The 21,461-nt window shown below is 40.4% G+C and overlaps 2 protein-coding genes across 2 annotated transcripts; both read right to left on the minus strand.

Moving 5' to 3' along the window:
• Positions 1-1,488: 1,488 nt before the first annotated feature.
• LOC311186076 (binder of sperm protein homolog 2-like) lies at positions 1,489-4,114 on the minus strand (the record flags this gene model as incomplete). The annotated part of the gene is made up of 3 exons (XM_084256963.1): positions 1,489-1,640; positions 1,887-2,021; positions 4,108-4,114. The coding sequence occupies 3 exons, from the start codon at positions 4,112-4,114 to the stop codon at positions 1,489-1,491; spliced, it is 294 nt and encodes a 97-aa protein (XP_084113089.1).
• A 9,744-nt stretch (positions 4,115-13,858) lies between these two features.
• On the minus strand, positions 13,859-20,456 carry LOC311186078 (binder of sperm protein homolog 1-like; the record flags this gene model as incomplete). Its single annotated transcript, XM_084256966.1, has 3 exons — positions 13,859-14,001; positions 14,315-14,446; positions 20,384-20,456. The coding sequence occupies 3 exons, from the start codon at positions 20,454-20,456 to the stop codon at positions 13,859-13,861; spliced, it is 348 nt and encodes a 115-aa protein (XP_084113092.1).
• Positions 20,457-21,461: the final 1,005 nt, after the last annotated feature.

The following is a 21,461-nucleotide window of genomic DNA, read 5'->3' on the forward strand; positions in this document are numbered from 1 at the left end:
AATGCCCCCATGGGTCTTTTTTTTTTTTTTAAATAATTGTTCTTGATAAATGCTCCATTTCATTTTATTTTATTTTTTTTATATTTTATTCTTTTTTTTTTTTTTTAAAGATTTATTTATTTATACAAGCACTGGGTACAGTCAGAAGCGCGGGAGGGTGAGAGAATTCACCAGAGCCAGAGTGGGGAGCAGAGCAGGCAGAAGGACCGAAGTACACTGCTGAGGGGAGCAGCGGGCCGCAGGAGAGGTCTGCACGCCATGTGGGACCCTCCTCCGGTGGCCGGGGAGCAGCCGGGGATCGAACCGGCACCACAGAGGCCACGGGCAGCTTCGCAACCCAGCGCTCAACTGCTGCGCCACCGGGGAGGCCCCCCCCCATGGGTCTTTATCCGTGTGTCAGTGATGTTGTAGGCAATGACTCCCAAAGGCATTTCCAAATTAATGACTGTATGAATTTTGATAGATGCATAGTTGGAAGGAATACTCATGTTAACCTCCATTGAGTCCGGACCAAGTTTTCGGCTTTATCTCTTACTAGCTGATTAGCTAAGATGCACCACTCTCATCTTAACAATATATTAATAATGTCCATACAAATGGCATTTTGATGGGGACAGAAATGAGTGGACAAACCTCACAACAGAACCTATGGTGGGGCTAATTTAGTGGAACCAATTATTTTTACTGTACCAAATCTCATTAAGATAATGGCTTATGGCACCGGGTTTGGATATAACCTCACCTCCTGAGCCTTCGCATCCTCATTTCTATATGGGAATAACAGCATCTCTTATCACTTCCTGAGGTCATCACCATGGTTAAAGGAGACACTACTGAGAACTCAACAAAAGCCTCACTGTAATTCAAGAGCACTGAGATGGGTGAAATCACCAGTGTCTGTTGACCCTGCTTTCTCCTTCCATGTCTACTTTTCCAGGGTAAATAATCTCATTTCTTCATCAGCATGGGGGCCAAGGACAGATTATACAAGCCAGGGAACAGCAAAGTAGAGCCCAGAGGTCAAACGCAACTCACTGTCTGTTTATGTATGACTCAATGGTTTGACTCAATGGTTTTGACTCAAATTGACTCAATGGTTTTCTCATTTTTCAATGGTGGGTTAAAAAAATCAAAAGGTGGCTAATCATTTGTGACACCTGAAAATTATAGGAGGTGAAAACTTCTGGATCTATAAATAAAGTTTTATTGGAATACTGTCTTTTTAATTGTTTGTTTTATTGTTTTTTATTGTTTATTTTAATTTTTAATTGTTTTTTATTGTTTATTGTTTGTATGTGAGAGACTATGGTGTGTGAAACTTAAAATGCTAATTAGTGAGTCCCTAACCGGGCAGGGGAAATGTTGACTGATCCTTGGTCTAACTTAATACTAGATAATCCAGACCCCAAGCCTCGTTTTTCATTACTACAGAGGATTTCCCACTTTAAGAGCTCTGCAGAGCCCCCATTCCACCCTTCCCCAGTCAACTTACTGGTAAGGAGAACATTGCTTCCATTTCCCATCTTCGTTGTAATTTTCTGTCAAGGAACACCAACTCCGATTCAGAACAAAGCCTTTCTTGGTGCAGTGGTGGAAGACTTCTTTTTTGAATAAGAACGGGAAGGAACACTTTGGGGGGTCTGCAGAGAAAGGAAGGGGCAGACAGAGAAATAGTAACATAGGAAGAAAGACACAGGATTAACCATTGCTAAAATAAGAGTGCATACTGTTTTTTTTTTTTTCTTTCACACCAGACTTTTTATTCAAAGGGGATAAAACATGAACAAAAGTCAGTGTTTGAACTCAGGTTTCCCTGACACCAAGAAATCATGTAATCAACTGCAACCAATGGCTTCTGAGATCCTAGTTATCACTGGGCTACTCACCATTCCCAGTGCAATACCGCCACCTGCCTTGAAAATCCTTGTCCAAAGAGCACCAGTCATAATCACTGTGGATGGAGATGCATTTGTGATGGATTGCATTGCGATAAGTAAAAGGAAAGACACAATTACGGAAATCTGAAAAAGACCAAATATGCTGAATGTGGGACAAGTTTACAAAGGGAATTGACTTTTAAACACCCATCACAATTATTTGCACCTTGCTTGTCTCCGCCCCCTCCCCCTCCCATTTATTTGTCCATGGCTGGTCTCCCTAACTACCACTCCCTGTGTCTGGGCATCAAAAACAGTCACTGCAAGTGAGCAAAAATCTGCCACCCCAAAATATGTCTTTGGCAAAAGATTGATTTTACGGGAGGGGCTCTGAAGGCTGTGTGGAGGTTGCTTTTGAAAAAGGTATCTACAGTAAATTTCTGCAAGGGTGGTTAGATCTAATCTCCTTATCTCTTTTCACTGGAGAAAGCAGAGCTTCAACTTGCATACCCTTGTTTACTGGCCTCCTTTGGTAAGCTCCCTAACTGCCCTTCTGTTTTAGCCCATCTTATCTCCATCCTCTTGTCTTAGTTAAGCTCCTAAAGATGGTACATGAATGAAGTCATGTGGCAAATTGCTCAGTTTTGTTAGATTTCTTCATGTAGACAGGAGGTCTGCATGTTATTATTATTAAACTTCATTAGGGCCTCCCTGGTGGCGCAGCGGGTTGGGCGCAGTGCTGTGAAGCTGTCCGCAGCCTCTGCAGCACGGGTTCGATTCCCAGCCGCCCAGGGAGATTCCCACATGGCGTGGCAGACCTCTCCTATAGTGCCCACTGCTCCCCTCAGCAGTGTATTTCAGTCAGTCTGCCTGTTCTGCTCCCCACTCTGTCCCTGGTGAATCCTCTCACCCTCCTGTGCCTCCGGCCTGTACCCCAGTTCTTGTATAAAAATAAATAAATCTTTAAAAAAAACTTCTTTATTTTATCTTTTTCTCTTATCACTCTCTTAAAAACCCCAACTTCATGAGAGCAAGAGTTTGAAATTGAAGACTAGTTATTTACATGTGGGTCTGGTTCAACTCTTGCAAGAATTGAGACCCAGAGGCAAAGTTACCTATAGTGAGTTGGCATGAGTTCCAGAATTAACTGTTTAACTTAAACAGATGCAAAAGATCACACTTAAATGAACAAATCTAAAAAAGACCATTCTATATAGACAGAAAGTAGATTAGAGGTTGCCTGGGTCTGGAGATGGGTTTGGGGAGTGATGACAAATAGATAAGTGATGATGGAGATGTTCTGAAATTGGAATTGTGGTGATGTTTACACTGCTCTGTAAATTTACTAAAAAAAAAATTGATTTTTTAAAAATTCAGCTGAAAAGTGGATTGTTTTTTTTTTTGTATTTGGTGATGTCTCTACATAGAAGATTATTAAAAGTAACAAAAATGCCAATGTTATTTAGAACAGTTAAAAGAGTTCTTTTCTGAAGGGGCAGGAAATAAAATCAGGGAAGCTGGACTGGACCAGATCTTGAAATATAGGATTTGCTGCTGTGACCATGGAGGGCATTTTATGCCAGAAAAATATCAATAGAAAGAGTAAAATGGCAGGAAAGTGCAAGGAACTTTCAGGAATATGTTATTTCATGGGTAAAGGCTAACATTTGAAATGCTAACAGATAAAGAGATATCTCCTCACCTTGAGCAGGAGGTTGAACACGGGCAACAAAATCTGAAGGAGGAAAAAAAAGGGATAAGATTTGGACCACCTCCCAAAATACTCCATTTCTGGAATAATGACTATTCAAAGTGCATTGAAGTTCATGTATCCACAACTCTCCTGCTCCAGGAAAATCACATTTGCATCATCTATGATCACTTCTAATGTTGGGATGGGGATGCCTCAAGCCTACCTATAGTCCTGGTAATCAGGTATGAGCTTCAACTCTTTCAAGGGTCTTTGACTGAATTTAGAGTAAATCCATCTTATCCAATCTCACTCAACTGCTACCCATTAATTGAAATTCCATCAGTATGAAGTTAGAGGGTGCATTTACCCATATGTCAACCGGTTTGTTTAGTGTTGGACATTCAACAGTCCCAGAAGCCTAGGCGATTTTGTTTTGTTGTGCTTCCTAGAACATTTTGCTCTTTTTGCCCCAAGCCAGTTTCAGGGAGTCTCAGTCTGGGTCATGGCCCTGCTGTAAATATCAGGTTAGTCACTCACCTGTCATTGGGCATGTAGGCTGTTTCGATATCTGGGCTGTTGTAAATAGTACTGCAATGAACAGGAGTGCATAATTCCTTCCACTTAAAGTTTTTGCATTCTTTGGATAGAGATTTAAGAGTGAGTGGATAAAGGAAATGTGTATGTACACCCAAAAGAATACTATTCAGCTATAAAAAAGCTGAAATCTTGCCATTGTTGACAACATGGCTGGAACTGGAGAGGATGATGCTAACTAAGCAAGATAAATTAGATGGGGAAAGACAAATACTGGAAGTTCTCACTCATATGTGGGATATAAACAAATGGAGCAAAGGGAAAAAATTAAACCAGAACAAACCCTTTAAATCTGTACAACGTAGCCTACCAGCAGGGGATGGAACCCAATGATTATACTGGAGGATTATGGGTGCTTTGGTGGTAGGTGAGATGTAACATATTTTGAACATATATAGTGTTGATAACCAATTTTACTTCAATAACTTTTTTAAATAAAGCTAGATTAGACCTGATTAAAGAGGAGAAAGAAAAATAGTTAGGCCTGTTATCCAATAATATCTGTTCATGTTTCGCCAGTCAATTCCTGTGTTCTGGTCACTGCCCCCATTTGAAATTCACAACAGCCCCATAAAAGAGAAATTACAGCTTAGACCTTTCTTCTTCTCCCCACCTCAAAGATTTTTGATTTTGTTTTTTGGTTATTTTTTTTAACCTTTTTAAAAATTATATTAACTTCTTTTATTTTTTTACATCATTGTTCATTTTTAAACAATATTTACTTCCCTCCACCCCCTCAGGTGGAGTTCCCATAGAGTTTCCTTCACCAATGCACCTGTGCACCATCACCTCAGTCCCCTGTGCTCCTCCCTCCTTCCTCTGTTCCCTCTCCCTCCTCCTCCCCTGCAGTATGTCTCTGATTTATAATTGTCCATGTTTGCTTTGTTGTGTTTTGTACTGTTATTGTTTTTTTTACACTGATATCTTATTTGGTTCTCCTATATTCCTGCTATAAGCAAAACCCTCCAATATTCTTCTTTTTCCTTCTTTTTCCTTCTGCTTATTTCACTGAGCACAATTCCTTCTAGTCCCATGAGTTATCTTTTTGATTGCTGTAAAATATTCCATGATGTATATATGCTACATCTTCTTGATCCAGTCATCTATTTTTGGGCATTTGGGTTGTTTCCAGGTTTTGCCTATTATGATTTTTTTTTTGTTATTGATGAGAAAACTTAGGCAACAGACAATGACTAGAAATTATATGACACCCCCGCTTTCCCACCAATCCATGGGAAGTAGGTTCAAAGTCAGGAAGTCAACTCCCTTTCCAAACACCATACTGATATTGCAACTGTCTCTTTCCTGTGTAAACACCTTAACCCACATGCCTCACTTTTCTTTTTTAATCTTTTCTATAGGGAAGCTAATTTATAGGCTCACATGAGTCCAGTGTCCCTGTTAGCGCAGCCACCCAGCTCTTTCGAAAGTAACTAAGGAGATTCAACTTTCTGAAACATGGTTACATAAACGACTAATAGGCAGGTGTCCTACCTGCCGGCCTCTATCCTTGGAGCCTTCTGCTAATTATTTCTCAGAAGCTGATGTTTGTACAACTCCTGTTAAGTCAGTATCAGTAAAAATTATACTTATATACATTATAATTATAAAGGATTGATCTACATTATCACTATCTTCATTTGTAGGTACAGGATTGGAGGCTTGGAGAGAAAAATCATTTGTTCCTCCAAACCATAGAACTAAGAAGCAGTTCCTGCACTTGGGCTCCAGAAAATGAGGCTTTAAGCTAATCCTGACACTAGGAGGCGCTGTTGTTGAACCGTCAAACCCTGTCAGAGGGTTTTGTCTCCGTGTGCAAATGGTGAGAGTGGATCATTTGGGGATAAAACCATGGGAGTTAATACTTCACTGTGAACGCTAACGAGCATTGGGTGAGTTTTCTTCGGAGAGTCCTGCTCTCTGAAGTTTGCCATCATGGCCCTTCATTTTTATAAGCTTTCACTTCTACTGTCCTTCATCTCCACAACTCTCTCCTCACTTGACCAAAAAAAGACTGAGAGACAGCTTCACTTAAACAGTGTCCGCAGAGTAAAAACAGTGGGTAGCCCAACTCTGTCAGATTCCAGGGAATAATATTTCTTTCAGCCCCTGGAGTTCCCAGACTTGTTCCTTTGCCATTTCAGCTGCTAACAATAATGCTGCCTGTGACCAAATCCTTCCAGATCCTCTCTCATGGACTTTGTGTCATTATCACATTGCACACACCTCTGGCCAAATGTGACTTTTTAAAAAATCATTTCTTCTTCCTCCTCTTCCAGTGAATGATGGCTGATTATGAAACATCACCACCATCACGACTGGCTGAGGGGGGGGGGCGTGTCCTGAGAAAGAAAACAGAAGGCACCTGGTCTTGGGATCGAGCTGGTAATAAATGTCAGCCTCAGAGGAGGTTAACGGCTGAGCTACTGAGAAAATTAGTAGTCACAAGCCTGGTTATGAAGTTTGTGTAAACATGGGCCAAAGCAAGGTCACAACGTCACAAATGACTGATCACAGACTCTTCCTTGGCTGAAATGAGTGCTGGAGGCTGTCTCATTACTCATTTTCTCTTTAGTCTGCCTCCCCTTCAGATATTTGTTGATCTTTCCAGTCATAGTATGACCTCCAATGCTTCTTATGCTTAAGAGCACCTCTTATGCTCTTTCCAAGAGCATCCAAAGTTATATGAACACCAGTCATCTCAACACCCCTACTGGAGCCAACTTCTTAAAATAGGTTCTAAAGCCCTCTTGCTCAGGTACCCCGAGTACCTCAGGATCTCCAGGCTACAGTGCTTTGTCCCTCTACCTGAGTGTTTCTGGCGAGTGTGGGCTGGAAGGAAGACATGGACAGTGTCCAGGAGTTTAAAATCTACCTTTTCTACCCTTTCTGGATCCTGACAACTTTTGTAACAGGGTGGTCCCCAGGGAAAGCCAAGGGTCTGGGTTCCCTGCCCCAACCAAGGAAAGCTGGAGCCAAGCAGGGCTGAGAAGCTGAAGAAAAGGAGTAAGAAGAGGAGCGAGATGGGAAAAGAAGAAGACTGGAGGAGGCATTTGGAGCAGAAAGACATTTGAAAAAGAAACCATACTTGCTTCTAGGTCTTGGACTTGTACCAGGGACTTGGGGGACGTGGAAAGAGACACTTAAAGGAGACATGGGTGAGAGACCCATGGGAGGCTGGCAGTGGCAGCCCTTATCTTGACTTGGAGTTTGATTTTGCTTGCTTTTCCTCCCAGGCTTGCCTGACCCCTTCTGCCCCTTTCCTATGGGTCCCCACCAGAAGGTGCCTTATACTTGTGTGGCAAGCTTTCAAGGCCTCAGTGGGCCTCCTTTGGACCAACCCTGTTTGGCTGGGCATTTACCCATAAGGGGATGGGTAACTTTGGATATTTCATTTAGAAACAATTTTTTTCTGGGCCTCCCCTGATGGCGCAGCGGTTGAGTGCTGGGTTGTGAGACTGCCCGCAGCTTCTGCAGTGCAGGTTCAATCCCCAGCCACCAGCGAGGGTCCCACAAAAAAAAAAAAAAAAAAAAGGAAAAAAGAAACTATTTTTTTCTCTTTCTCTTTTCTCTTTTGCACACTAATTATATTAATTTTTCTTTTCTATTGATGGTCTTACGCACTGCTGTATGTTTTTGTTGATGTGGCAGATGGCAGATGGCAGAACCTATTTAGAGCGGGCAGTTTTGGGGATCATGTGGTCCCCCTCATTCCTCCCTGTAACACTATGAGAACTAAAGATCACATGTTCTCTGCTAAATTTGTCTTCCAAAAAGGCAATTTATAGGGTTTAAAAATGAGCCTCCCCTGGTGGTGCAGCAGTTGAGCGCTGAGCTGCAAAGCTGCCTGCAGCCTCAGCAGTGCCGGTTCAATCCCCAGCCGCTGGCGAGGGTCCCACATGGTATGCAGACCTCTCCTGCTGCGCTAGCTGCTCCCCTCAGCAGTGTATTTTGTTGGTCTGCCTGTTCTGTTCCCCGCTCTGCCTCTGGTGAATCCTCTCACCCTCCCGCACTTCTGACTGTACCCAGTGCCTGTATAAATAAATAAATAAATCTTAAATATATATATATTATAACTTCTTTTTTTAAAAAAAGATTTATTTATTTATACAGGCACTGGGTACAGTCAGAAGCGCGGGAGGGTGAGAGGATTCACCAGAGCCAGAGCGGGGAGCAAGGCAGGCAGATGGACCGAGGTACACTGCTGAGGGGAGCAGCGGAGGTCTGCGCGCATGTGGGACCCTCCTCTGGTGGCCGGGGAGCAGCCAGGAATCAAACTGGCGCTTCAGGGGCTGCGGGCAGCTGCACAACCCAGCGCTCAACCGCTGCGCCACCGGGGAGGCCCTACATTATAGGGTTTAAAAAACAAATCAAAGCATACAAATTCCCTCCAGCCATCCCTGAACTCCCTCTCCCTACCCCCTGAACAGGTAACCAAATTTGCAATCCTTGTGAAACCCCCAGTTTATGAATATTCCAGTGCCTGTATGAACGATGCGTTACTCCCACATAGCCTAGCCTCATACAGCTTATTTTGAACTTTGCTTCCTTAACGGATCTTGGAGAATTTTCCAAAGCAATACATAATAAGCTCTCCCTTTCTTCTCTCTTTCTCTTTTTTTTATAGTATGAGATCTATCTCTTAATAAATTTTTAAATGCTTGTGATAGTACTGTAACTCCGTGTTAGCCTTCAGATCTTTAGAGCTTGATCATCCTGTGTGACTGGAACTTACTACCTACCCTCCTTCCTCTCACCCTCCTTCCATGAGTTAGATATTTCATTCACCATTCTACTGTTTCTACAAATTTGACCATGTTAGATGCTTCATATAAGTGCAGCTGTGCAGTATTTGATCTTCTGTGACTGGTTTACTTCCTTTGGTGTGGTGTCCTCCAGAACCATCCATGGGGTCACCTAAGGCAGGATTGCCAAGCTCCCTCTTTCTTAAAGAGGATCTTGACTCTTCTATACACGAGAAGACTGAGGCTTAAAGTGACTTGCCCTGGAACACACACCCAGGGAAAGAACTGTAACAGCATAATCCCCATAGAAAGGGGAGGTGACAGCATTGTGCCCAAGCAGGCTCACAGAACCAGGATTGGAACCCAGGGCTCTCAAATACGCTCTTCTATACCAACCACTTAAAAGACATTATAGGCAGTGGTGGAATCTGTCCTTGGACCTCTTCTTACCAAAACCCACTGCCTTCTATGCCTCTCCTACTTCCTCTGTCCTCTCTTCCCCCCAGCCCCCACACCTTGCCATCTCACCTGCATTCAGCACAGACACATAGAGAACCAGGGACATCCAGCTGGTCCGTCTTTTCATCACCTCCAACTACCTGAAGACTGTCTGTACTGTAGGGACATTGCCTCTGGCTTTATAATCTCCAATTCCTGCCCCTCCCCCGCAGCTCAGGGATTTGTTCCATAGTATTTTTCTCCCATGCCCTAAATCTGAGAGTGCATAAAAAATGAACAATGTGGATCTTAGAATGTTCTATAGCTGCCTTTTGCAAATGTGGTATCTGATTCTGTTTGACCCTCCTCAATGAAAATTTTTTTAACTTCATTTTCTTTTAATTTTATTATTATTATTTTTTATGTTATAGAAGAATGGGGGGGGGACATTGAAAGGATTCACCAGAGACAGAGTGGGGAGCAGAACAGGCGGATTTACTGAAATACACTGCTAAGGGGAGCAGCAGGCGAGACAGGAGCAGTCTGTTGCAGCACGAGTGGGTTAGCAGCCTGGCCTAGGATTGAATTCACGCTTTAGCAGTGATAGCATTGAGACTTAACCCCTAGGCCACCAGGGAGATCTATCAATTTAAAAAATTTTAAATCTTTTTTTTTAAATGCAAAATCTTGGGCTCCACAGCCAAACTGCTGAAGCCCTGGGGGTGGGATGAGCTCCCCACCCTCCCCACCTTTGCTAAAGTTCGAGTGCCCCTGCTCGATATCTTGCCAATTACTTTCATAGCCATTTGATATCATTTACTCCCGTGATTATTATTGTTTTTAAATGAAATCCCAGCCAAAAAGAGGACTCCAGTTTGGTTTTCCTGCAGAAGTGAGCCCTGGGAGATCATGCACAGAGCCCATGGCCAGCCGGTACCTGGAAAGGACAGATCTTAGTCACATATCCCAGGTTTGGGTTTGGTCCCATTTGGAATTCCCTTCTTCAGCATCCAGGGATCTGGAGAGAGAAGGAGAGGCAAGAGCACTTCATGAGAGAGAGAAGAAAAAGGTGGGTATCCTGGATGTAGCTGGCCTGATGCCCCCCATCTCCAGGGTAATCCAAGGTGACGTCAGGACAGAGTTTAACACTCATCCCTCAGCATCTGTCTGTGCTTAGATCCTTCCAGACATTACATCCTCTGGTTCTCCATCTGCCAGCATATGGGGACCAGGAACTGGCTAGAAACACATTTTCCTTTGTCTCAGAGTGATGAGAAAATGAATGCTAGACAAATGGAGAAACTGATAAGGGCAGGGAGCCAGAAGCCCAGTGGCTCCTGCCTGACATAGGATTCCTTGCTTTGCACGTTTTTGCTGGGCACGTGTATCTATACACCACCTTCCAGCTCCCTGCAGGTAACGAGGTCCACTATTAACCATGAGGAAGCAGTAGCACCCCATCTTAGGGCTTCATCCTCACCAGCTGAGCAAAGTCTCAAGCAACCACCACATGTGGGACCACCCATCCCTGCTTCGACCTCTGGGGAAACTGAGGCTCTAAGAAGTCAAAGCATCTGTCCGGGTTACATGGGTCCTGTGGAAGTGGAAGAGCATAGAAGCAATTCAGGCATCTTGACTTCGACATCTTGTTCTTACCCTTGGTTAGCAAGGTCTTAGAGGTGAAGAGGCTCCATGAAAAGCCTGGCCCCTCCAAGTCACAGGTTCGGATCTTACTCCATCCATCCTAAAGGCAGAACTTTGTCTCTGCTGCTGTTTACCTCCAAGGCTTCGGGCGTTGGCCCTGCTTTCTTAGCCTGCGTGCCAGTAATCTGAATTTTTTTAAAAAAATATTTATTTATTTATGCATACAAGAACCGGGGTACAGGCTAGTGGTGTGGGGGGGATGAGAGGATTCACCAGAGACAGAGTGGGGAGCAGAACAGACAGATTGACCGAAGTACACTGCTGAGGGGAGCTGCGGGAGAGACAGGAGAGGTCTGCTGCACCATGTGGGTTGCTCCCTCGCTGGGGGATCGAACTCATGCTGCAGTGGCTACAGATAGCTTCATAGGTTGCATCTTAACTCCTTGCACCACCAGGGAGGCACTGCTCATCTTTTATTTCATTGGCTGCTATCTGTGGCAGATATTTGCTTTCATGTTCATTATTAGGTAATATTTGTGCATCTTTGATTTTAACTGTCTTTTTTTTTTTGTGAGTACTTTTTCACGCTCTTAATTCTAATTCTAACTTCTCCCAAAGATAATGGGAAGTGATATCCCTGACTGGTCATGAGTTTGTAGAGGTGGTAATAAATACGTGGAGTGGGTGAGATCAGTTCTAGAAATACACTCACCCTGCAAGCTTGGCCATGGACACTCTGAACAGACTCAGAACCCGACGCTCTGCAAACATCACAGAGAACCCATTATTCTTTTCTTGCTCAAGTTAATAGTCCTTGTGCCCCAAGGTACACCATCAACTGTGATGAAATATTTTTCAGAACCAATCTTGGTATTTTGCCTGCTCTACTGGGAGGTTAAGATGAAGATGAAAGAAAAATCACACCAAGGTCATAAACAGACCAGGTGGCCAAGCTGGACTTGGTTCGCCAGCTGTCCCATAAAGCCTGCAAATCACAGGGAAATAGAAAGATGTTAACCAATGATACTAGCAGAGAGGAGAGCATGTGGGGTCCAGTTTTAGCTTGTGCCAAAATGAAGAGAGAGAGAACCCTGGGTTTGGATTCAGAAATTCTACTTGCAATGTCAGTTCTAGAACCTGTGGAAAATATATGAGGGTTGATACGAAACAGGCTCACTTTTCAAATCTCAGGTTTTCCAGTTGTTAGCTGGGGACACGATAACTAAGTAACTTAACTACTTCTTTATGGGACTTGTTTAAGATCAGTGTTTCATAGTTGGACAGAACAGCCTTCACTAGAATTTGTTGTTTTTTAAGAGTTGAGTAACTGAAGTCTTCTAAATGAGATAATCCCACCCTTACTTGGCTAACCAAAAGGTATTCATTTATCCTGAAAAAAAAAAAATGGTAGTTTAGTGCTAATTGGATAAGTTAACACATTTCATTAGTTTTAAACTCTTCATTATATTCTTGTTTGCAATAGTTAACATCTGCAATTATTGTTCAAATGAACAAAATAGATTTTTGATTTCTCAATAGGTAAACTCTAAGCACCCAATTCAGTGTCAAGTATTTGTCATTGCCTGAGTTAAGATAAAAATGACCCAAAAGTCATGAATAGCAACAAGTCAAAGTAAATTGGATCAAGTGAGGATTGATGTACTTAAGCAATCTTTACACTAAAAGAAGAGTCAAACAATGGTAGAGAAGAGGCGTTCAGAAGTAGAGAAGTTAAATAAAATGCCCTCTGTACTAACAATATGTGTTTATGAGAAATAAGTATTTCTAGTTTTGAAGAGCTGAGAGCCAATTTAAGGTATTTGACAGCAGTACCAGTTAATCTCTTAGATTTGTTTCTCCTTTTGGTTATTCTGAATAATGCTAAAAAGGACACAGGCACAAAAGTATTTGCTCAAGTCCCTGCTTCCAATTCATTCGGGTATATGCCCAGGAATGGAATTTCTGGATTTCTGTTTAGCTTTTTTATCTTATTACCTTTTTTTATATTTTTAAGAGTCTTGTCATCCTGCAAGTCTTTGAAAATTGGTTAATCCACCTGATTTGCATTTTCTGAGAATAGTGACAATCATATTTACCTATCAGCGTAAAAATATTCTTTATTAAGGTAATGCATTTTTAATAGACTATACTTTTAGAGCAGTTTGAAATTCACAGCAGAATTGAGCAGAAGGACATAGATTTCCCATGGACCCATTGGTCCCCTGATGCAAGCCTCCCCCACCCTTAGTGTTCCCCAGCAGAGTGGTTAAATTTGTGACAGTTGATGAACCCACAGTGACATCATTATCACCCAAAGTTTATGACTATTTTTTTTAAAGATTTATTTATTTATGCATACAAGAGCTGGGGCATATGCCAGAGATGTGGGGGGTGAGGGGATCCACCAGAGACAGAGGGAGGAACAGAACAGGCAGATTGACTGAAATATACTGCTGAGGGGAGCCGCAGGTGAGACAGGAGAGGTCTGTCTCGCCATGTGGGTTTCTCCCTGGCTGGCTGGGGATTGAACTCATGCTGCAGAGGCTGCAGATTGCTTCACAGTGTGGTGCTTAACCCCTTGCACCACCAGGGAGGCCCTCCATGAGGTTTTTTTTAAGGGGCTCTTTTCATACAGCAGCATGTAAAAGTGCTAAGTCTAGAAAGTAGGTTCCCATATCAAAATTCCATAGCCCATAATGAAAACCCCAAGTTATTAATATACAGGTTACCTTCAACTCATGTGTCAGGGGGTGGGGGAAACCACCTTTCAATCAAGGGGCCGTCTCCCCCTCTTCCAACAAAGAGAGTAGATTCTTTCCTAGGAGAATAATTAGATTCCTCATCCCCTTGCCCTGTAGATCTCAGCATCAATCACAATATTTCCAGATATTGTTCTTGTTATAATTCTGGGTCAGGGAACACCATTTTTTCCCAAATGAATCCCCATCTTCTGTGCATTCCCAGTAGATCAGGCGTTTGTACCAGAAGGGAAACACACATTTTGCAAAGTCTACAGAGAAGAAAGAAGCAACCAGAATAAGAAATCTTTCCATTTTGCACCTCCTGTTTTCCATCACACACACACACACACACACACACACACACCTCAAAAGCATATGGGAAAGTATTAGGTGTTGGGTGGTCTATGGAGGATTCTACATCATCTATCTTTGGGGCAATGTGATTTTCAGTCAGAGAATTATGCAAACCTTGTCACTATTTTGTGGACCGTGGTTTCCCTTTCCAGAATCCCCTGGTCCAGCTCCCTGAACCTCAGGCAACCAAGATCACCACCTTGGAGTGTTCAGAGGTCACACACTCACCTTCTTCTGAGCAATACTTCCAATATCCTTGGTAGGTCTTGTTTAAGGAACACCAGCTGTGTTTTGTCTCCGACTTGATGCAGTCATAGAAGGTTCTTTTTCTATAGCGGAATGGAAAGGAACAGTTGCCATCTGGAGAAAGCAAACAGCAAAAAAGAATCATGGGTCTTTGCCAGTGTAAGTGGAGAGGTCACTCTCCCCCCTGCTCCACCATGGGGTCTGAGCCACTGCAGGAGATTTTCCCTCAGGGTGCTCAGTCATTCTATGGCACGGCTGTGGGGCACCTATTAATGACTGTGATTGATTTTATCCCCCACTGCTGCTCCTCTCTTCTCCATGGCATCAGTGGTCTTGAAATTTTGTTTTGCATTTAATCCTAGTTCTAGGAATCTACCCCAAATTTAGGAACATAAATGCAGACATTGATGTGCTAAACCACTTCCCACCATGAACTGTGTTTCTTCACCCTCTTTCACCATCAAACACAGACACAGGCACAGATAGTGTGTATAAATAGCTTAGTTTGTATCTATCCACACTTTTCTCCATACCCATATAGATCTCTCTCTCTTTGCCTCTGTCTTTCCGAGACATAGAGAGAGACAGATATAGAGATCAAGATAGATGGATGATGGACAGACAAACAGATAGATAAATCTATGTCTGTATATATGGATAGATGGATATAAATCAATTGGTACAACATATATATATCTCCATAAAACATATTAAAGTAACCATACACATATATAATAAATATACATATATACATATATAATAAATATATATATATCCCCCAGGGGCATGCACACACATACACACATTTTTGTTCCCTCCTCAAATGAACCATATTTTACATCCATAACATGAACTCCTAACTTAACACATCCTACAAATCCTGTCAAAGTTACCCTTTTCAGTCCTGTCACTCTATCTCCTTTCTAATTTCAATTCATATTCTGTGATATGTATTTGGACACCATTTATTCAATATTTTCCACATTCAGATGTTTTCCCCCCCCTCAATAAATAAAGCCACAGCAACATTCCAAGCAGGCAAATCCTTCGAGAAGCATTTGTTTCTATGAGCAAGACTATCAGGTGGAAACCTACATAAACTTTTTATATCAATGCGATTGGCTTAAAAGGAAAATAGTCATTCACGTTTTTCCACCATTGTGCTCTTTTTTCCTGAATTTTCACCAGTGGGAAGCATGTATACACTTTTTATTTTTTTTTATTTTTTATTTTTTGGGGATTCCACCCTTTTATTTTTTTAATATTTTATTTTATATAATTCTTACATCATTTTTCATCTTTGTACAATGTATGCATTTTCATTTTGGTTATACTCCCCATGCAGTTGCATCCCCCCCCTTATTTTGACTCTAGTTCTTCCTTTTAAATGTTAACCTTTAAAACAGTTGGTTGTCTGATTTTAAAAGATCTTTTGGTCTTGAGGACATGCCTATATTTTTCTCCACTTTTCTTCTTAAGTAATTTTGCTTCTGGTACATTTCATTTTTATTTAATGGAAATTTAATTTTGTGTATGATGCTAGAGGGGGGTTGGGCTGCAACTTTATTTTCTTCCAAGTAGTTATTTGATAAGGACAACTTGATGATACAATAAAATAACTTGTACATTTAAACATCAACCACTATTTAAACATGTATACGGTTATTGTATATTAGATTCTACAATGTCCTGGGCTTTTTTCTATACTTTTAATTAAGTTTCTTGAAATGATTAGAGAGCTAAGATAGCATAGTGGGAAAATGAGCAGAATTTGGAGGCAGCAAGCTTCAGGTAATATTATTTTTTGACTCTAGGCTGACATGTTATTTATATCACTATCTTAGGGCTTGTTTAAATGTTTGATTATACGAGGTGTTTATCTACCTGACATGATTTTTTGTTCATAAAATTTCTAATTACTGTAGGAAATTTTTTCTATGTGAATTTAAAAATTATGCATTCTTTATTAGATTGGCAGAAATTAAAGAATAGAAACCTTTAAGTGTCAGTGAAAGTTCAGGATGACTTTTATTTCTGATCTTTCTTCATGTTTACAAGGTACTTATATCAAATTTGATGAAGAGAGAAAAGAGAAAAAAATTTTCACCAGGAACAAAAGCCCTACTGATTTCCCCATTGTTATAAAAGAAAATACACTTTAATAATAAAAGTTTTCTGAATGAAAAGAAAAACTTTGTGATCAACTTACCTTTGACTTCTGCAAAATAAGTGACAGCTCCTGAAAAATAAAATTTGAAGGTGATGTTTATTTCACTGCTCTTGTGCCTTCCAAATAAGAACATGACATGATTTTCTATTGCTTAAAAGGTGCTTTATTTTCTTTAATGAGATTTCAATATTTACACTGGAACCTTGAACCATATGAGGGTTAGGAGCACTGAGCACTGTGCAATTAAAAATCCCTACAGAATTATCTCTCTGTGGGTGCCTGTTCCATAGCCCCTGATTCAACCATCCAACATCCTTTCCCCAGTTGGTTGAATCCGTGAATACAGAACTTCAAAAACCCATGTTGTTTCAAGGGTACATTAAGTCCTGTTCATTTCTTGCTGATTTAACTTCAGTGTGTTTTTTATTGATGTGAAACAGAGTAAATTCCTTTTCCATCAATGTCTAGTTGGTTCTTACCCATATAGAGAAAAACTATTGACTATTTCCATCTTAGATATCCATTCATATAGATTCTCCCATTAAAACCAGGGATTTTGACTAAATTTCCTAGGAGTTTTAAAGTATACAGTCATAAAATTATTTGCTTGCTATTTTCTGCAGGTTTATGAATTATTTCCTCTTTTTCAATATCATATAACTTAGAATATCCTCCCCTATTCCTCAGTGTTAACTAATACTCATCACAATAAACACTTCTGTACTTTCTTCGTTTTAGTTGGAATAACATTCAGGTTAAAAATGTTCATTTATGCATGGCCAAAAATAGCAAAAAAAAAAGTAGAAATCAATGCAAAAACATCTACTTCTAAGGGAATTTTAAAATAAAACACAATTTTATAACATAGGTATCAACGAATATGAATATACAAATAAATATGGAAAAATATGTATTTTATTTTTAGGTGACAAAGGCATTGTCTATTTCATTATGTCTATAAGATTCTATTTTTTTGGGGAAAAAAGAAAGTCATATTATGAAGTTTTATGTAATAAATTATTTGATCACTCAAAAATTTAACAGTAAAATTATGTTTGTCCACTTCTTTTTTCCTTAACTATTTTTATCTTGGAACATGTTTTTATCTGACATGCAAGAATATAAAATAGTATTTTTTCATGAAAATATTTCCATCAAGGAAAAGAAATACAGTATTCAACAACCTCACATTGCCACAACATTTAAAAGGAAACTCAAATAAAAGAATTTTGATAAACTCACATACAGATGGATAGTCTCCAGAAAGACAAAATTTTCAACAAATATTTATTTCACTATATTTACCCTCAAATAAAATAAAAATAAAATATTTTACCAAATTCTATCTCAGTAGTAATAACAATATTTTGAAGATGAAGCATCAAAATTTCAAAAGTAGTTTTCAATAGTTTTAATAGTTTTTTTCTGGTAGTGTGATTGTGGGTGATTTCTAATTTTTCTTTTTGTTTTATTTGTATTTCCAAATACAGTTAAGGAAAAATTAGTATTATTTTTAAAATAAAAATATTCAGGAGACAAAAGTAGTTGATTTACTTTCCACAAAATAAACCATGCTATAATAGGAAAACAGGGTATGTGTGTGTGTGTATTATCAACTCATCATTTTCTGTTTTGTTTTATTTTATTCTATTTGTTTTTAGTACTGTCTTAGAGGTACAATTGGAAGCAAACATTTACTTAAACGTCCTTTGCTTTTTGAATGAGATCAAATTAGTTTTAGCATCTGTTGAAGAAGGGTCTTTGCCATTTAACTTTATAGGTTTGTTGTGAGAATTAAATGAAAACTTATGTCAGAGCTCAGCACACAGCAAGCCCTTAACATATGGTAACAATTTTATTGCAATGATAAAGATTTCTCTTCTTACAATAATCATAATTATTTTCTCCTCTTCCAGGTAGGAGAAGACCAATTCAAGTTGGCAATAGATTTTCACAAACCACAGAGAACTTGTATCCACTAGAATTTGCTCCAGAAATCAAGTTGAACAGTACTTAGCAAATATTGAGGATACAAAATTCTCAAAGAAAGAATTATGGCATTTCATAGTAAATGGACTGTCCATTGTTCACAGATCTTCAACTGCTCTTTTCTAAGATCAGAACACAGGCATTTGGGTGTGCATTTGTGTGAAGTTTGAACACGCAATCTGTAAAAAAAAAAAAATGAAACTATTTCTGCCCCTGAAAGTAGAAAATGTTACATCAAATTGGCAATGAAAGAGTCACTTACTAGTAGGAAATATTCCAGTAGAAGGACGCATTCACAATATAAATTGAGAGTGCAGAGCTGTTGCTAAAGAAATATGTTTTCTCAGACTCTTCAGTTCAAATCCCAGTGGTCATGAGCTAGCTATGTGACTCTGGACACAGGGGTCAGTTTGTGCCTCAGATTCTCTTCTATAAAGTGATGGCAATAATTATACCTTCCTCATGAGATTGATGAGAATATTGGTGTGCGTTAGATGAGAATTTGCAATGGTGTGTGTTAGGTGGGAATTTGCAAGTTTGGTGGGTCTTCAAATAATTAAAACAAGAACTATAATATGTTCCAGTCATGCCACTTTCTGGGGATTTATCCAAAAATCATTGAAATCCAGATTTCAAAGAAATATCTGTACTCCTGTTTTCAGAGCATTAATAGCAAAAGCCAAGGCAAGAAGCAACCTAAATATTTACCTGTGGATGAATGGAGAAAGAAAATGTATATGGTATCTACATACAATGGAAACTATTCAGTCTTCAAAGAGAAGGTGATGACATGGATGCAAATGGAGGGCTTTATGGTAAGTGAAATGAGACAGACATAGCAGAAGGAAGTGGGGTGGAGAAGGCAGGGAGTCTTCAGCCTTTGGCGAGTGGGGGTGTTAGGGGGAAAAGGATGTCCCAAAGCTAATTCCAGGGTGAGGACCCACAGCCAGGAACCCGTTTAATATCGGGGTTGCTCTATAACAGGGGCACACAGGATTTCTGGGCTATCATCCCCTCTGGATCCCCCAAAATATAAATGGCGCTTGTAATGCAAGTTTTGCAGTCACCGAAACTCAATAACAAGAATCACATGGAAAAATATGACAGTGATCATTCAGGATCCCACACAGTGAGGGTGGAGATATTCTAGGACCGTCTAAAGAACTTCTTTCACTTACATTTTCTTTTTTATGTACGTACAAATGCAGTAACTCGTTAAAAAACTATGTCCAAGTCAAAAGTGTTATTTTTCACTAAGGATAAAATAAAAATTCTCACTGATAAGGAATCCGTGTTCGTAGTTACATCAAGAATATTTTTCTTAAAGTGTTGATATAGACTGTGTTTGATTAGCAGGTTAATTTTGCAAAGATGACTGAAATAATACATAGCAGTATACTACTTGAGAAATGATTGCTCTCAACCATTCCTTAAAACATTGTTTTTCACAGCTAAGTGGGTAATAGCACATTAAGAGATGCATTCATAATGAAATGTCACCTTATAATTGGTAAAGGTAATATACGTTTGGTGAAAGAAGAAAAGAGGCTTCTCCAAAATTTGTGTTATTTTAAAAACCTCTCCCTCAGGCTCTTAAAATACAGCCTGATTATCCAAAAATATGTCTTCTGTTCATAGAACATTCCAATTCCCAGTCCAATTCTTTAATGCATATGAGTTGAACTGATTGGTTTTTAAAGCCTTTCAGTGAATCCTGTCTATGAAATGGAATTACCTGAAAAGTACAGAGTGCATATTTTTTCTTTCTTAGGATGCCTGAAAGAGGACACTCACCCTCCAAGTCACCTCAGATTTGATGACATAGGGAGCAAAAGTTTGAGACCGAGATTTTGAATATCTAAGCCCACAGACACTGTCCCACTGCCCCTCACCTTTAGATTGGTGACCTGCCACATGGGGAAGCCAGCAGACACAGACCAACAGAAGCCCTGTGGGAAGGAACATGTTCTTCTTCCAGGGACTGGTGATCTAACACCTCATCCTCAGGACTTCACAGCCTCAGCGGCTCTCTCCTCCTGGACTCCTCCTCTCTCTCCCCTCCTGCCTCCTGCTTTCATTTCCTCCTTCCTCCGCCCCCTCTCCCCATCCTTTTCTCCATTGTCTCCAGTCTCCTCCTCTTCCCCTTAAGCCTTCCTTTTCAGTCCTTTTATTTTCTTGCTGTTCATTTACAAAGCTGTATAATGTGGAGGCACAATGGCACACTCACATGTGCTCATATTTCATGGTCTCTACTCCTCTACCCCTTTTCCCTGCCTCCCCTCCCCTCCCCTAGGGTACCCATTGTATTTTTCACAGAGCCTAAGAGTTTCTTTTCTTTTTCTTTTTTTTTTTTTTTTGCATTTTGTCTGATTGTCTTCTTTGATTCCTTATAGTCCACCAATGAGTGAAATCATCAGTAATTGTCTTTCACTTTCTGGCTTATTTCACTCAGCACCATCTCCTCAAAATTTATCCATGTTGTCCAGAAAGACACCATTTTATCTTTTTCAATAGCTGAGTAATATTCCCACACCACAATTTCTTTTTTTTTTTTTTCCTTCAAGATTTACTTATTTATGCATACAAGAGCTGGGGTACAGGTCAGAGATGCAGGGGATGAGAGGATTCACCAGAGACAGAGTGGGGAAGAGAATAGGCAGATTGACTGAAACACACTGCTGAGGGGAGCAGTGGGAGAGTCAGGAGAGGTCTGCTGCACCATGTGGGTTGCTCCCTGGCCGGCCAGGGATCGAACTCATGCTTCAGAGGCTGTGGATTGCTTCATAGTGCGGTGCTTAACCCCTTGCGCCACCAGGGAGGCCCCACATCACAATTTCTTTACAGCTGTTTGTTGATGGGCATTCAGGTTGATTCTATGTTTTGGCTACAGTGGATAATGCTGCCCTGGCTATTTCTAAAGCCTCTTTCCTTCTCTTCTCCCTCCACCTCCTGCATCTCTTTCTTCTTCTC

This window comes from Talpa europaea, assembly GCF_964194135.1.
Source record: "Talpa europaea genome assembly, chromosome: 16".
In the NCBI taxonomy this organism is placed as follows: Eukaryota; Metazoa; Chordata; class Mammalia; order Eulipotyphla; family Talpidae; genus Talpa; species Talpa europaea.